The sequence below is a fragment of the Megalops cyprinoides genome, chromosome 15, assembly GCF_013368585.1.
Source record: "Megalops cyprinoides isolate fMegCyp1 chromosome 15, fMegCyp1.pri, whole genome shotgun sequence".
Classification (NCBI taxonomy): Eukaryota; Metazoa; Chordata; class Actinopteri; order Elopiformes; family Megalopidae; genus Megalops; species Megalops cyprinoides.
In genome coordinates this window covers 12,474,482-12,491,814 of record NC_050597.1, presented here as the reverse complement: position 1 = coordinate 12,491,814, position 17,333 = coordinate 12,474,482, and the positions used below count along the sequence as shown (strand labels likewise).

Genomic DNA, 17,333 nt, shown 5'->3' with positions numbered 1-17,333 from the left:
TAGTAGCGTAGTGTCTGTGCTTCTGATGATGGGCATTTCAGGAGCCTCCTTGGGGTATAACTGTTTCATGCCTTTCGAATGACATTTAAGGTGTTTCATTCGTCCTATTGGTGGTGTGAAAGAGTTTTTTTTTTTTTTGTTTTTTTTTGTAAGCAAGTCAGAGGCTTTTTACAAGGTTGATTAATACATGCTTGCTGCATTCACTTTCCCTTGGTTTATTTTCTCTCTGCCTCATTAGGCATCTTTTAACAGTGAGTGCCTTAGGTTGGAATATTGGCTGTGTGGGATGCAGTGCTCATGGCTTTGCCTGTACCAGTCCTCTCTTCCTGACAAAGGGAGTCTTTGAAATGCAGGGATCTGGTCCCCTGTGCCTGGTTCAGAGAGCACAGATCTCTCTGTACCTCTCCATCTCTGAGCAGATGTTTACCACAGGTCTTAGCATACCTGTTTGATTAAGCTTAGGCCTTTTATATAACTGGTTTATCCTCAATTTATCCCTATGATTGGAATGAAGCGGGCAGAAATCCAGTTTGGTTCTTGCTCAATACGAGCTTTAGTCTCAGAAATGTGTTTTTCACAAACAAGGACCCTGTTTGCTTACCGTGCAGAGTTTGAGATTTATGAGAGTGCCAGATGGCAGAGTGGTGGCAGAGTTTCCAGCCACTAGCCATGGATGCTGTCCTGCAAACAGAGATATTGGCATGAATGGAGAGTCAGTGACTCTGCAGGTACAGAACATTGACTGATGTCACTCTGCAGACCCTGGGTTTTACATTACATTACATTATTGGCATTTAACAAACACTCTTATACAGAGCGACTTACGTAGGTTACAATTTTTACATGTTGTCCATTTATACATTTACTGAGGCAATTGTGGGTTAAGTTCCTTGCCCAAGGGTAAGGCCTTGTGAGGAATCGAACCAGCAACCTTTGGGTTACAAGCCCTGCTCCTTAGCACTATGCTACACAGCTGCTGTGTTTTACACATTTCAGCTGAAGACATGAATGAGCAGAGCTTCCTCTGTGAGAACTGTGGCACAGAAGCTCAGGGAGGACCACAATAACCCCTGACCAAATACCATTGGTCTCATAGTCAGAACTTATATTTATATTAGTTTGATCTTTTTAAATGACTGTAACCTAACAAAGCTCAATAAAAGATAGCTTTATGGCTTTATCTTTATCATTGATTTTTGCAGCAAATTATGAAGTCAGTTTGAATAAAACCCTCACTTCTTTACTAGAGAATATTGAATGTCTGCCAGAAAGCCTTCATTCTGAGTATTTCCAGCTGCCAGAGGAGCTAAAACAGATGTATGCATCTGACTGTGTGTAAAGTAACTTCTGACCTCGCCGTTACTGATAGCGTTAGTTACGGCCAGCTACTCGAAGACGAGCGCTTTTGTAAACAAGGAGAGCTTTACAGAAAGAAGGCGGCGCCGGCTGTGCGCAAAGCTCTGGACAGTCTCACTCAGGCCTAACGACTCAACGGGCAGTAACGTGTCCGGGCTGGAGCTGAACCACAGGTCTGGGTGGGGATGTGGGAGCTGGGCCAGATGTTCTGGTTGGGATGTGTGAGTTTAGCAGCTTTAAGCTTTAAGCTGTTTTGTTAACTCTGCTCTTTTTCTCTTTCTGTCTCTCTTTCTCTTTCTGTCTTTCTCTGTCTCCCTCTCCCTGTCTCTCTCTCTCTGTCTGTCTCTATCTCCCTGTTTGTCTGTCCATTTGTGTGTGTAACAGAAGCTACAGCTGGGAGTGGAGCTGGCAGCTCCAGCGGGAGACTTGTCGGAGGAAGCGGAAGAGGCCCAAGGTTGCGGTCTGCGGCCCCTGGGCGGGGAGGAGGGCTACGAGGCCGACAGCGAGAGCAACCCCGAGGACAACGGCGGCCGGGAGGAAGGTAGGCCGCTGGCACAGAGCACCCCGACACAGCCTGGAAGGAGTGTGTAACAGAACAGCGCAGCGGTGTAGTGAGAGCTGTGGTACTGTGTGGAACAGTGCAGAAAGATCATGCAGACACACAGATGGTGTGTGCGGAAGTCTCAGGAGTGCATCTCCCTGGGGTCAGGTGTTCTTATTTGCTTTATTGGAAGTTGAAAGGTCAGGTGCTGTTGACTTGACCTCAGCCTGCCATCAGGTCCTATTGCTGAACACTTATATTGGTCTGCAGTCTGCAAAGGTGGGCTTAGCTGAGCTTAACCTTCCAGACAGGATTTTAAGTAATGCTCACGATGACCTAGTGATATGGTTTGGAAAACAATGGAATTGGCTTGAACCGAATTCATTGCAACTAAGCAGAAAGAGCTACACCCACTAAGCTCAAGAGCAGGAGCTGCTTTGGATGACAGACTCGGGCTTCTAATCTTGCATTCATAGTGAAGAGTAGCATCGTGGGAACTGATCTGGGGCCTGTGTGCCACTTTCTCACTCTTGCTTTACCTGTCTCTCTTGTGTTGTCACTACCACCTGTCTGCTCATTTCTCAAGTGTCTTGTTGGAGATGTCACAGCATTAGAGGCATGATAGGGGCTATGCTTTCTTTCATCCCTCGGGTGACTGATACGCTCTGTTTTCGGGTATCTGATGTAGCTCTTCCTTCCTCCATTGTGATGAGTCATGATTTCCTCCAAGCCTTTGAGAAATTCAAATTGATTTTGCTTTTGAGTCCGGTTGTGCAGTGGGGTGGTTTCCCCAGTAACAGAGTGAGTGTTGCCTCTGATAGGCCGTTTTCAGCAGGCAGGATGTTTTGTTGGGTGCTAATGAGTGTTGAGGTGATGGGTTACTTCACAGAGGGGTGTCAGTGTCCCTGGGGGAGATAAAGAAATGCCCCCCCCCCCCCCCCCATTCTGTCTTTATGCAAGCTTTCTACTTATCTGCGTCACCTTGTTGGTTTGAATTGCATGTCAGGTGAATTGGTTACCTCTGCTTACCCTTTTCAGTCCAAAACTAATCCACAGTTCAAAGTGGTTTTCGCTCGCAAAAATGGTATGTCATGCACCAGCAGCGGATTTTACGTAAGTCGAGACTGCCTCTCAAAACATGTTCCTTGCAAAATAGGAACACAGCAGAAAAACTGAATACTGAATACAGGTGAAAGAAATCATTAAAACTGGTTTTGTGAAATGAACATTTTCATCCCACATTATGGGCTTGCAAAATAATTATGAAAATTCTGAGTTATTACGCAATAATATGAAGTATTCCACACAGACAGCTTATCACAGCTTTAAGGCTTATTGAAATTCCTTTTGAATTCAAGTGCCTTATTGTCCCATTTAACAATATGTCACTGTTCTGCAAGAAAATGGAAGAAAAAAGCTACAAGTTCAGTGTATAATGATTGTAATTTAGTAAAGCTCTGGGTGCAGGTCACTCCATTCAGCAAAATAAACTTTTAAAAACCTCAGTAAAACTGCAGTTTGAATTTGAGTCAGTTTTGTTTCCGAGAATGAAATACAACTGTAGTAATATGATGAGAAGAGACCCTTGAAAAAGTTTTTACCAACATGCCACACTCCACACCCTGCAGTGTAGAGGAACTGCGGTAATTTGGGGGAACTCCTCTGCAGTGCCTCTGGGTGGGGTCATGCACGGACACCGTGAAAGACTACGCGGTGGTCACATGCCAGTGTGTCAGTGTGACTAATGCAAAGCGCGTAGGCCCTGCACTGTGCAGCGCAGATGTGCTGGTGAGATTGCCTGCAAGCGCACTCTCCCCTCCCAAGACCTGGTTGGGTGATAAAACGTGATGAGACTCCCGTGCTTCTGACAGTTTTTATATATGGCACTCCAACCTGAATTCCCTTACTCCTTACATTCTTATTTATGTCATGTTTATACTTTGATACTTCTATTTCTATTTATATTCATGTATGTGTGGTCTGGGGGTTCACTAGTTTGCTCTGTGGATTCGCTGGGCTTCTACACTTGAGTTGTTTTTGTCATTTTGAAAGATACACACAAATAAAAAAATATGTACTTCAAAATGCATAAGATATGCTAAGGCAATGACCCCAATGTCTTAATATATGAACAGACAAAGATTATAATTCAGAGGCGTTTTACCGAATGAAATTTAGAATTATCTACTTATTATTTATTTATTTACTTATTATTTGCAATTAATTAAGTTATAATAGAGTTATTATTTAAACATAGTTGGCCTCTAGAAAACTACATTTTTGGTTGAGTAAACATTACAAGAAAGGAAATCTGAATCTGATGATTTAGTAAAGTGCCAGAATGCTTTTTTACATACTTTGTTTTGGCATTCCTCCTTGGCATAAATCCCTGTCAAGCTTCAGCGTATAAAAAAGTCTCTCAGGTGTATAGGGTACTTCATTTTGTTTGTCATTGTGCTTTTAGGGAATACTGTGTGTATGTTCTGAACTGAGTCAACGGCATCCTCATCCTCCCTGTGGTTTGGCCGTTAATCAGAGGTAGCCAGCATGCGTAAGAGGACTCGGGAGAATAAGGAGCCTGCAGCAGTAACATAACCAACTCCCAAAGGAGGCGGTGACAGCGGCGCTGGCTGTGCCCCTCCAAACATGCAGACCCGGGGGACTCATTCTCCAAACTCCCCTTGAGACAAACTCTGGCATTCCCTATTATTATCTAATCACTGGGGAGAAGTAGCTTTCTGTGGCAAGCACAGCAAGAGGAATGTGCTCAGAGAACAAAACATTTCAATTTACCTGACCAGGCGTGCAGTGAAATAAATGAGTCAACAGAAGAGACAGGTGTTTCCCTGACCAGTGGTTAACATTGGCCAGATTGTACCTGTTTTGCTTGTGTTGAAACAACCTGGCAAGCAACTGTATGGGATTATATGAATAAAGACGCGTGTTGGTGGTGTTTTCATGCAGACTTCCTTGAGCATCTAACGCCCCCAGCAGGATGAGAGAATGCGGTGTTAATGCTTCTGCAGGTGTTTGCCAGCAAAGGCAGGCTGTGTGACCTACAGTAGCGGTGACTGAGGGCAGCCACTGTGGGCACTACAAGAATACAGAGAAGGCCGGAGAGAATAAGATTAAGAATATTAAAATTTTAAAATTAGAATATAAACGCAATGCCAAAGGGCCTGCTAGTAATGTCTCGGGAGTAAGAGTGCTAGTGAGAGTGATCACTGCTAGTAAGAGTGATCTGATCCATGCGGCAGAGTCGCGTAGTGGTAAGGAACAGGCCTTATAACCGAGATGTTGCTGGTTCCATTCCCCGTTGGGCCGCTGCTGTTGTATTCTTAGGAAAGGTACTTAACCCACAATTTCCTCAGTAAATATCCAGCTCTACGAACTGATAACATGTAAAACTGTAAACACTCTCTGGATGAGAGTGTCTGCTGAATGACAGCAATGTAATGTAATGCAGTGGTGTGAAGGGGAGAGCCTGCTTTTGGTCCTCCCAACCTGCCAGTAATGGCAACTGCATCAGAGTGATCTCATCCATGCATTTTTCACTTGCTGCTGCAGAGCTCGGCATCAAACCACCTTTGATGAAATGGGTTCTTCAGTGGGGGAAAAAAACCCAATCTGTCTAGCGGCTAATGGAGTTACTGTATCAGCACCCAACTGCTCCTTTCATGAATTTGCAGCCGTTGATTTAGACCGAGTGGTCGTTACTGAAGACTTATTGCTCTTGCGAGATTGATTGTGCGTGACGTGTGTTGCTGTTTGTGTGTGTGTGTGGCATGTGAGGGGCCTGAATATAAACTCCCATGATTAGCAGTGTATGCTGGGAACCCTGTGGAGGCTGGTAGTTCGGCCAATCGCGAGCGCTCTTCCCCTGCGTGACCGTGATAGGCCGGGGGTGAGGTTGCTGTGAGGTGCTGCTCAGATGAAAGGCAGAGTGTCAGGGGAAGCCTGAGGAACAGAGGCGCCCCGTCATTAGCATTAGCGTGCGTGTGTGTGCGTGTGTGTAAGACGCTGGGATCAGGCTGCTGGTGTGGTAAAGGCAGAGCCTGCAGAGAACAGCTCATTCAAAGCGCAGGCACCGTGGAAAAACGGCACGGCTCAGCTCAGACTTGTTGCTTTGGGTCCAAAGCGGATTAGGTGCTTTCTGATGAATTGATCCAGATCTGGGCTGTGCTTGTCTTGCGCTGGAATCGGGCATGGTCATGTGCAGGCTAATGAGCAGCATTTCCCCTGGAAGCACCGGGAGGTAAGAGGGAGCGGCCCCTCTCTCTGTGCGTGGGGGCGGCAGGCTCCTGGTGACGTGCGGGTTGGTGGAGCGAGCGAGCGAGCGAGGTTTGGGCGAGCCGATGGCCGTGTCTCACGCCCGCCTCGGTGCTCCCGGCAGGTGAGAGGGCGGAGTTGGCCCCGCCGGGGGAGTGCGCGTTCGGGGCGGCGGCGGAGGGACCCTGCAGGGGGGTGCTGCTCTTCCCGGAGATCTGCACCATGGAGCTGCTGCTGCTGTCCGCCTGCTCGCCGGAGCTGGAGGTGCTCCGCCACGTGTTCCACAGCCTGCTGAGAGCCGTGCACAGCAACGCCCGCAACGCCACGCTCCTCTACCAGCAGGTCAGCCCCCCTACCATCCGCTGTCCTCCTGTGTTTCGTTTATTGCTTTGTTTTGTTTGAAGATACTGTTTGCCGATTACCATTTTGGGAATAAAATATCAGTCATTGCCTGCTGCTCTTGCTGTTCATACTGACGTCCATCAGGCCCCTCATCTGTCAGAGGATCCATGCATTCTCTGCTTGTATACTGGACCTCTGTAGAATGCATCACACCACTCTTGGATATCCGTGGACTGCAGGATATAAAGATTTCTGTGGTGCTGAAGTTGTTTTTCTGCCACAGGGGGCTGTGAAGACCATTCTGGCAGGATTTCAGAACATCCTGAACCACTCGGACTCCTCGGCTGAAGGTGCGTTGACTCTCATCCTCGTTAAACGCCCTGAACGCGTTGACCTGTCAGAGAGCGTGTTGAGTTAGGCGTGTGGTATGGTGCATTGCGCTGGTTGTGGACAGTTTGCTGTGGTGTTTGGTGGTGGGTGTTATAACCTGTGCCCATGTGTCTGCACAGAGTGTCAGGCCATAGTAGTCGAGCTGCTGGTTGCCATGGTGAGTGATCGCATCACTGCAGAGGAGCTGGCCATGCTGGTCCGCCTCTTCCTGGAGAAGACCCCTGCCACTGTGAGTAGTGCCATCTTACGGCTCATTGCCCACACTACAGCACTTCATATGACCTAACAATGCGTGAATGGAGTTGATAGGGCTCTATGTGTATCTGCCACTTTTCACAATGCTTCAGCGTCACTATATGCCAGTTGGTGGGTGTAAAATGAAATCAGACCAGTAATAGGTGATCAATACCAGAAAACTACAAGTGATCGGATCAGTTATTTTACTGCTGCCCTGCTGTTTCTGAGCAGTGTCTGGTATTTTGATGTAGAAGCTGTGCTTGTAACCTTAAAGTTGCCATTGCACACTTGAGGAAGATACTTCCTGCCTCTGTATCTTCTGTAAATATCCAGCTGTATGAATGCAACTAGTATAAGTCACTTCTGGTCTGCTCCTCAGCCTGCCCTTTTAACCCTCCCTCTCGTCCCTCTGGCCCCTGCTGCAGGAGATCTTACTGAAGGGAATCCTCCGGATCGTGGAGGCCAACATGGACATGGAGCCGCTGCAGTTCCTGTCCTTCCCCCTGGTGCCCAGCGCTTCCACGCCCAGCGGCGTCTCCCCCGGCCACCGGCAGAACGGGGCGGCGGGGGGCAAGGGCGTGGGGCTGCTGTGGAGGGGCAAACTCTCCCCGGGGCGCAGGGAGGGGGACGGGGAGACCCGCCCCGTTCACCAGCTCACCTCTCCCTGGCACGTGGCTCCTGTCCACCTGCCCCTGGTGGGGCAGAACTGCTGGCCTCACATGGCCAACGGCTTCAGCGTGTCCCTGTGGCTGAGGGCCCAGACCAGCACGGCCGAGGAGAGCCCCGGCGACAAGGGCAAAAGGCCCAAGAGGAGGCCGACGGCACTGCGGGACAGCAGCATGGACAGCATAGGTACTGAGCCGGGCTTCCTCTCATTGCAGTGCCTCTAACACCTCTCTTCTGGCGGCCATTGACTGTTACTGTGACCTGTTACTACTGCAGTACAGGAGCAGTTATGACAGTCGCTTGTGATTGCCTCAGAATCCTACTGTGGCTTTTTTTCTTAAACATCATTGATTTGAGGATAAAAGTGCTCGTTCCAAGCGGGCTGGAACAGAGTCAGTAGTCAGTATTGGCCAACAACACAGCTCAGAGTCCACAGCAGTTGGCATATTTCTGCCAGGATAGAGTGGGTTATGCTGGCCTGCCATACTGGGACTTGTTATGTGAAAAACAGTCATGGTCTGATGTGTGTGTATTTTAGGACTGCACTTGTTACCCTTCTGCCTCCCTCATGAGTGCAGAGGTAGTTGGGGTGAATTATGCTGAATGTACGGTAATTCCAAATTAAAAATTAAAATGGATAATGGAAGGGAGAAACACACTGCATGTAAGTGTATACATGTTTTTTTTCTTGTTTTGTATACTGTTTTTTTTTTTTTGTGGTAATAATGTGATGGCCTCCCTGTGTGTTTCAGAGGAGGAGAAGTCTCCGGTGTCAGAGCACCTGGGTCCGCCCCGCTCTGGGGACAGGCTGGTGGAGGAGGGCTTTGTACACCTGGCCTCACTGGGCTCCAAGGCCCTGATGCTGCAGGTGTGGGCCGACCTCACCACCGGCACCTTATTATTCAGGTGAGGCTTGGTGTGACCTCTGACACCTCTAATTCTTGACCTGTGACCTGTGCGGGAACAGTGTGATGATCTAAGCTGAAGTAACTCTTTTCTTTTCTGGTTTACACGTTGATCAGGATTTGCGTCGATCCCAACGATGAGATGAAGGCCGGCCTGCTAGCCCAGGCCGAATCAGAGGAGGCACTGTTGAGCCTAGACCGATGGCAACACCTGGCCCTCACCTACACCCAGCAGCCTGAGGGCAAGAAGAACGTCCATGGCACGCTGGTGGTCTGGGTGTGCGGTGTGAGGTACGCCCTCTGTGGAGCATGCAGTGACATTGTGTGTTGGCTTAAATAAACAATATAGCAGCCTGTGTCATTGCATTGTACATCATCTATAGCCAGTCAATAAAGAGAACTCCTAATCTCTGACGGGCAGGCATGAAACAAGCCATATTATCCAGGGCACCTTCCCTATGTCCATGTCTGTTTACCCATAACTTTTATGTATTCTTATATTAATTATTTCCTGTGATAAAAGGACTCCTGACTTCATTCTGATCCTGCTGAGCTGTAAATGGGTATTTTTATGAACGTTTTAATTTCCTGTTCTCCTGCAGGAAGTGTGAAGTGTCTCTGGACTACACCGTGCCCAGGAAGCCCAGCCTGTCCTCTGACAGTAACAAGACCTTCTGCATGCTGGGGCACTGTCTGCACTCCGCTGAGGAGCTACCCAGGCTCGGAGGCCGCTGGGATGTGGGTAGCATGCTGCTCTTCAATGGTACGTTACTGAGGAGTGTCCTCTTGTGATCAACATTTACATTTACGTTTACATTTACATTCATTCATTTGGCAAACTTTAGTATCAGTGTCACTATTAATAATGTGTATTCACTTGGCAGATTCTGCTTTTTTGCAGAGATTATGTTATATTTTTTTATGTATTATCTATTTGTCCTATTGGATAGTCAACCAAGCAACATAACTAGCAGCCTTTTTTGGCTGCACTGGGAAATCAAAACCTATAGAATCCTGATTACAACCTGAGGTCAGTGAGACCTGTAACCTACAGCAGTTGGTATGTGTCATGTCTCCCCCTACTGATACTCAGTAAAACCTGTCAAGTTTCTGCCAGAAAAAGCTTGCCTCGTCCTTTTGAGGGCCTCCTTCCCAGGATTGCTCCATTGGAGTGCCTTTATGGGACCAGTTCTTTGATGTTCTGATGTAGGTAGAGCTTCTTCTTCCAGTCAAAACTGACTGGAGGTCAGTTCTTCCTGCAATGCAGCATTGCATGACCTTTTATAACTGTTTGTAGCCATTCATAACCATTCATCTGTGAGCTGAAGGTGCGATTCTGTGGGGTGTGCTGCGTAAAGATTTCTCAGCACAGATTAACAGTGTGTGCAGGGAGATTCTGCAGATTTTCTGGACACAGCCCTGCCAGTGACAGAATGACCCTCTTGTTTCCGTTAATTGGCTTTGAATGGGCTGTGGCATGGGATTCTCAATCTGTGAAACAGACAGATGTCATTAGTGTGCCTGGTTATTGCCCCTGCATTCTGTTGCTGAAGACTTCTCTGCATGGCTTCGGTAGCAAATTAAGTCTCAGCCCTGCACTAATGAGTCATGGTGATATTACAGTTGTATCATAATTAATGATCTTATTTCATGCACTGTTGTCTTCATTGCGTTCCTCCTGTGGGCACAATCTTTTGGAACAAAATAGTTTGTCTATTGTCTTCATTAAATCCCCCCTGACTCGTAGAACGTATTTATTTTGTGCTTGGTGTTCTAATATTTGTGATAGGGAACGACTCTCTCTAAAAACAACACACACAGGGTTTTAAAAGCTCTGTAAATTCTGTAGCCTTCTCAAGACTCCTTGAGTGCTGCAGCCAAGACCTGGCAGCTCCATTGAAATACAGCAGGAAAGATGAGGAATTGAGGTCCTTCTTGTGGGTTACTCATTGGGAAGAGAGGCTTCATGAATCCCATAATGGTTTACTGACTCATGCAAACGAATCAACTCAGGAGATGTTGCCCTCCAGAGCAAAACACTTATTTTTTTTTGAGTCAATGAGCAACCAGTAACGCATTACAGCTCCACACATTTTAGAATTTGTGGAGCTCTCACTTTCCCATCGCTAGGATGCAAAACTCTCCAATTCACAGGCCCTGATTAACCCAAATCTAAGACAGGATCAGACCGGATTTAGACAAGGTCCTTGTGATTTGTTCCCTTCCCTTTGCACTTTTTACTTTGTTCTCCTGGTAATACGTTTGTGATGACCTAAATTGATGTAATCTTATTCTGTAGCTAATATCACACTAAGAACGGCTGAGCCCCATACATCATTGTACCAGTTTGTACAAAGGAGTTTTAAAAGTATCACAAACAGCTCTGTCGGAGGATAAAACTGGAATGTGTTTTTGGGGAGCCATGTCCAAGCTGTGTGGCTCATGGGGTCGGAGCTTATCCTGATCTCTGTGGTGTGAAGTTCGGCTCCTGGCCGCAATGAGCGCCTCTCTCAGGGCCTTATCTCTTTTAACCTGTGGCGCTCGGCAGAGGCAGTGGGTCCCATTTTGAAAGTCTTGGATTTTGATTCTGCTTACGTTGAACTCACACTGTTCCAGGGTCAGGACTGAGGCGAGCGGTGCTGGGTGAAGTCTGAGTGAAAGTTCAACTCACAGCATCGCAGGCTCTCAGCGGCCATCTGCAGAGCCCTTTCTCGGGAGGCAGGAAAGCAGGTCAGGTCGTAGGTCACAGACAGGCGCGTTTTCAGTAACGAATCTCTTCCGTGTCGGGGGCAGGCTCCCGGATCGGCTCAGAGGAGGCCTTCTACCTGTATGCCAGCGGGCCGGACTGCACCTCCATCATGCCCTGCAGGTACGGCAAGCCCAGCGTCAAGCTGTCCAAGTATGTGACGCAGGAGGGGCTGCAGTGCCAGCAGGTGCGTGACATGCTGATGAAGAGCAAGGAGGTGGACGCCGCGCCGCTCATCGTAAGTCTCTCAGCAGCGTCTCAGAACCACCGCCCTGCCTCACCAGGCCTGCCAGTCGCATTGCTGTGTGTCAGTATGTCAGGGTACCGTGTTATTGGTGCTATTCTCTGACGTGATAATTTTATTGTTTTTGTACCTGTTTTTCTGTTTTATTTCTTTTTATGAAAGAGACTGCATATTCAAAAAATGGCCAATTTCCTTTTTTTCCCCAATACAGTAATTTCTTTCCACAGTACCTTTACAAACTGAAGTTAGAACAGGAGTGAGAAACCCAAAACTTTAGATTTGTTTTGTAGTTGCTTAATAGCTTTTCAGTAACAGGACAATTAGTTTTCAGTCTCTGCATAATTTGTGATGTCACAGGTTTTGTTAATGGTCTTATCTCCGGACTGAATGAAATAGTTGTATGTGATGGCAGGCACATCATTTATCAGACTCTTTCCATAGTCAGGGCTTTTACTCAGGCCCCACATGTTAATTCCTCCTTAAAGAGTATGGATGGAACAACCAAGCAGTGTTTGATATTTTTTTGTCCTTGTGATCTAACTATTCGTGCGTGTGTGTTTCTGTGTTTCTGTGTGTGTGTGTGTGTTTCTGTGTTTCTGTGTGTGTGTGTGTGTGTGTGTGTGTGTGTGTGTGTGTTTCTGTGTGTGTGTGTGTGTGTGTTTCTGTGTGTGTTTCTGTGTGTGTTTGTGTGTGTGTGTGTGTGTGTGTGTGTGTGTGTGTGTGTGTGTTTCTGTGTCTCTGTGTGTGTGTGTGTGTGTGTGTGTGTGTGTGTGTGTGTGTGTGTTTCTGTGTCTCTGTGTCTCTGTGTGTGTTTCTGCGTTTCTGTGTGTGTGTGTGTGTGTGTGTGTGTTTCTGTGTGTGCCCTCAGGAGAGTTTGGCGGTGGTGTACACCCCCAGCTGCCCCAGCCACTACACCATCTACGAGCCGGTCATCCGGCTGAAGGGCCAGGCCAAGACGGTGGTGTCACAGCGGCCTTTCAGCGCCCGGCCGGTGCAGAGCGGCGCGCTGGACCCCCAGCTCCTCAGAGCCCTGAGGCCCGAGGACTCACAGGGGCTCCAGAGCGTTCTGCACAAGATCGGAGGCACCGGCACCTTCATCTTCCTCTTTGCCAGGGTACGAGACAAGCTTGCCCCGTTGGTATCATTTCCTCCCACATCTGCCTGATTGGTACATGGACGTTCTGTCAGTTTCTTTTAAAATCCTATTCTGTTCTCTAAGATGGTGTTTCCCTTAGCATTTCATAGGCATGATGCAGCATTACATTTGAACTGGAGAGCACCAGACTTGCTCAGCAGGTTTGATTTCCTGTGTTTGAACTCTTTGCTTTGCAGTTTGTGAACATGCATATTGTTTCCCCTGTGAGACCAATAGGGCTGCTATATTTGATACTGAAACAAATGGCCTGTGGTCGGATGTAAAATGTTGTACAAGTCGAGTCGTTACCTCTCTGAAATGCAATTGGCTGAGACAGAGAAAAAAGGAAGGAAGAGATCTCTATTTTCCAGATGCTGTCATTTAGGGCTTGCATTTCTTAAATGAGTGTACATCACCCTTAGTATTTTAGTACTTAGCTAGCTGCGTAGTTTAGAAAATCAACCAGTTATTTTAGGTAGTGATTTTGTTCGTTTCTTTGTATTCATGGTTTATTATTGTTCGAGTCCAAAATGTGTTGTAAGTTATGTAGGAGGTGATATGGTGAAGTTGTTGCTATTTTTAATATTGTTTTTACTGTTAAACAGAAGTTCCTGTCTTGCTCTTATGTGTACCCCCATGGCCATTCAAGCCCACTCAGAGGTGTTCCTGTTGAAAACTTTTTGAGGAAGCACAGGAATGTCTGCCCTGCTACCACTGGACAGTCTTATAATTTCACCAAACAAGCTGATACCTTCACACAGGGAACTTCTTTTCATATGTAATAAAGAAATTACAACCTGGTAGTGACTGCTTTGAAGTCACTATCTAATTCTGTGCTTGTATTATCACCTCCTGTGGCATCAGGATTCATATGCTAGCAGCACATACATAAAAAGTACCCATAAAGCAGGACATGTTCTCATCGGGTGAAGGTAGTTTGTTTCTTGTGCTTCTTTTTCTCTCTCTCCCTCCCCCTCCCCCCTGCTTCCCTCTCCCCTACCATCAGGTGCTTTATTGACTGGAAAAACAGCAGTATTGCTGAAGCAGTTGCATTCGAAATTAAGTGATGCACATATTTTCTCTCTCTTTTTATCTCAAGGCTGTGGAGCTCAGTGACTGTGAGAAGACCCAGGCCCTGGCCCTGCAGATTCTGCTGTCTCTGGTCAAGTACAACCAGCACCGCGTCCAGGAGATGGAGAGCTGTCACGGCTACTCCATGATCCACCAGGTCCTCATCAAGTCCAAGTGCATTGTGGGATACCACATACTCAAGGTTGGCAGCAGCAGCTTTCTCTTTCCTGTTACGTTGTTGTTGCACCATTTTCTCATCTTGATTGTAATTGTCCTCAGCCATGTTGTGATGATTCTTGGGGTCCTTTTCTTAAGTTTTATTTGGGAGATTAGGAGTTAAAAGACTATGAGAGCTTCTTTAATACAAAAGATTATCAAATACAAAAGGTTACATTCAGTCAGCAGCCCATGCCTGCTTAAGTTATTATCATATGAAACAGTGCCACCTACTGGTTCTTGACACTACAGCAGGCATGACTCTTACTTTTTACAATACTAGCCTCTTTCAGGAATTGAGATGTTTAAATCATGTCTTGTAGTGCTCTGACTGCTTGTTTGCTCGTTATGTCATGACCTTGTCTCCTCCATCTCTCTTTCTCTCTATATCTTTCTCTCTCTCTCTCTCTCACTCACACACACACACACACACACACACACACACACACACACATGTACACATACAAGGGCTGAGCAGTCCCCAGTGGCAGTCACTGTCTGTTCCACCTGACTGAAGGCTGAGATCAGTCAGCCCGCTACTCAGCACACATGACTGACGTCCGACGCGGGGAAATATACAGAGATCAGACGGCAGCAGCCTTCAAAGCATGGCGGCTCTCTGCCGAACCTCTCAAAGCTCGCTGCTGGATTTTCCACAGCTTTATTGGATTTCGGCAGCTGTGGCCCTCCTCAGATCGCTCCTAAACACAGGCGCTGTCTGAGCCCGCAGTGCGACTGCCCGCCACCTCCACTTGCTTTCTTGCTCGTTCCCCTCAGCGCTCTGTCACCGTGCGCCTTGTAATTATCATAACACAGCACTGCCTTTCCGTGTAATTGAAGAGTTCACCGAGCGTTCGTTGAGCAAAATGAATGGAAAAAAACTGAACTTGGTAAACTCTCCCGCTGTTCCTCGAAGCTCAGTTTTTTTTTTTTGAGATGTGTGTTAATGTGAAATTAGCCTTTTCTTGGCGGAAAGCCATATGCAGTAATGATAACCAATACAGTGATACTAATCCCATGCTATGTAATCTTGTTGCACAGTATCATCACAGAAATCAGAATCATAATGTGTCACAAGTTTTTGGGGTTGATCAATAGAAATGGGTTTCCACATGAAGTGAGAGTTAACAAACAACTTTTAATTTTGACTGGTGCAGTGCAGTTTTACCCTTCCTCCTTGATACTCATGGCGTCATGCCCTCTGCTCTCTGACCTCTGACCTTTGCCCTCTGCCCTCTACCCTGTGCCCAGACTCTGCTTGACGGCTGCTGCAGCAGGGAGATCCTGACGCTGGGAGAGGACGGGCAGTTCTGCCTGGACACTGAGTCCAACGCCGTGGTCCAGGACCTAAGGCTGCTGTCAGAAGTGCTGTTGGACTGGAAGATCTGGGCCAAGGCTCAGGTAAACCTGCCCGCTGTCTCTCCTTTGCGATTGCGTATCTGCTCTAACCAGCTTTCCCTGATCCACTGCCACTTGTACAAGAGGCAAGAGACTTTCCTGCTGTTTTCAGCACCACTCTCTCACTGAGATAACAACTGGGAGAACTGTCAGACAGGAACGGGAGAGAGAGGGCCTTCTCACTGCCAGTGCTTTGTGTTGTAGCAGGTTATAATAGGCCTGACTGATGCTAGTGTGTAAACACAGAGCACAGCTGGTGACAGTTTTCCTGTCCCCTGCGTCTCTCTCCCCCAGAGCGGTGTGTGGGAGACCCTGCTAGCAGCGCTGGAGATCCTCATCAGGGTGCACCACCCCCAGCAGATGTTCAACATCCGCCAGCTCCTCAAGGCCCAGGTGGTCCACCGCTTCCTGCTCACCTGCCAAGTGCTGCAGGTACGAGGCCCTTGGCCGAGTCGCCGAGCGTGCATAGACCGCAGGGCTCCTAACGGGGGCAGTCCCCTCTCACACCGCCCCCCCTCACTTTGTTTCGCCCAGGAGCACCAGGACGAGCACCTGACCTCCATTCCCCAGGAGGTCTGCCTCTCCTTCGTCAAGATCATCCAGGAAGTGCTGGGCTCTCCGCCGGACCTGGACCTGCTCAGGCTCATTTACAACTTCCTGCTTGCTGTGCACCCAGCCACCAACACCTACGTGTGCCACACTCCGACCAGCTTCTACTTCTCACTGCACATCGGTGGGTGACCTCACCCTTCCCATGATGCCTTGAGATTTCACTAAAAGAAGCTGCATCGAGGCATTACATTATATTACATTACATTACATTACATGCATTTAGCAAACACTCTTATCCAGAGCGCCTTCCAGCACAATAGAACGTAACTGTGTCCATTCAATTTAAATGAGCAACAGCGTCAGACCAGCAACAGTGTCAGACCAGTGCTTTAATATGTACTTTGCTGTCTTGCCGGTTGCCCTCTTCCCAGCTGAAATTGCTTAAAGTTTGCACACATTCCAATTATGCAGCTGGATATCCGCTCAGGCACTTGTGGCTCAGGTGCTTTGATCAAGCCGCACATTACCGGCGAGATACTGCGTTTTTGGCTTCGAAGTCCCTGTGCTGGAGACCGGTTCTCTAATCTACATCGCAGCATGTCAGCGGTTCATCTGCCAGCAATAACACCAGCGTCTTGGTTAACCGCACACGAGCGCATGGGAGTTCTTTGTGTGCGCAGCATGTGTTCATCCCAGCCACCTGTGCAAGACCTCTGGAAGAGAATGTGTCTGTTTCTGTGGAGTTTCCCTGGGGTAGAGACCGTGTTTTTCCTGTCTGTGCTGCAGATGGAAAGCTGTACCTGGAGAAGGTGCAGTCCATCATGTTCCTGAGGCACTCCAGCGGTGGGGGGAAGTCTGCGGGCAGCTCCGTCCTCTCGCTGTCTCCCACCGGCTTCGCAGTGGCGCCCCCCGAAGGTACAGTACCGCCGGACTCCTCTCTCAGCAGGGCAGACAAAGGCAGCGTCGGGCCCATTAACTCCGCCAGGTTACGTTAAGTCTCTGTCCTTGCAGAAGGCCTGTTCCTTGCAGATAATGGTGTTAATGCTTCAGTGCTCTGAGCTCTCACAAATGGGAATTCTGCAGTCATTCCAGCGCTATAAATGTCACGGATAACAGCTTCTCCATTATTGTGGCTAAAAATGCCTTCGGCTAGCCCTTGGAATGGGCAGGGTGAGTGCCTCTTATTAAAGCTCTGAAAACCCCGTGACCTTTCAAAGTACAAATCAATTGCGTTCCTGTGCAAATGCGGCCGGTGTTTCAAAAGC

General features: G+C 47.9%; 1 protein-coding gene across 1 annotated transcript in view; it reads left to right on the top strand.

Moving 5' to 3' along the window:
- Positions 1–17,333, top strand: part of lyst (lysosomal trafficking regulator) — a 76,307-nt gene that overhangs the window by 37,977 nt on the left and 20,997 nt on the right. The window contains exons 9-23 of the mRNA XM_036546317.1: positions 1,741–1,897; positions 6,291–6,508; positions 6,792–6,858; positions 7,018–7,127; positions 7,561–7,987; positions 8,554–8,707; positions 8,824–8,997; positions 9,309–9,469; positions 11,500–11,690; positions 12,565–12,810; positions 13,931–14,104; positions 15,370–15,519; positions 15,811–15,948; positions 16,051–16,249; positions 16,855–16,983. Of these exons, the coding sequence (XP_036402210.1) occupies positions 1,741–1,897; positions 6,291–6,508; positions 6,792–6,858; positions 7,018–7,127; positions 7,561–7,987; positions 8,554–8,707; positions 8,824–8,997; positions 9,309–9,469; positions 11,500–11,690; positions 12,565–12,810; positions 13,931–14,104; positions 15,370–15,519; positions 15,811–15,948; positions 16,051–16,249; positions 16,855–16,983 (2,695 nt within the window). The remainder of the gene's footprint in view (positions 1–1,740; positions 1,898–6,290; positions 6,509–6,791; positions 6,859–7,017; positions 7,128–7,560; positions 7,988–8,553; positions 8,708–8,823; positions 8,998–9,308; positions 9,470–11,499; positions 11,691–12,564; positions 12,811–13,930; positions 14,105–15,369; positions 15,520–15,810; positions 15,949–16,050; positions 16,250–16,854; positions 16,984–17,333) is intronic.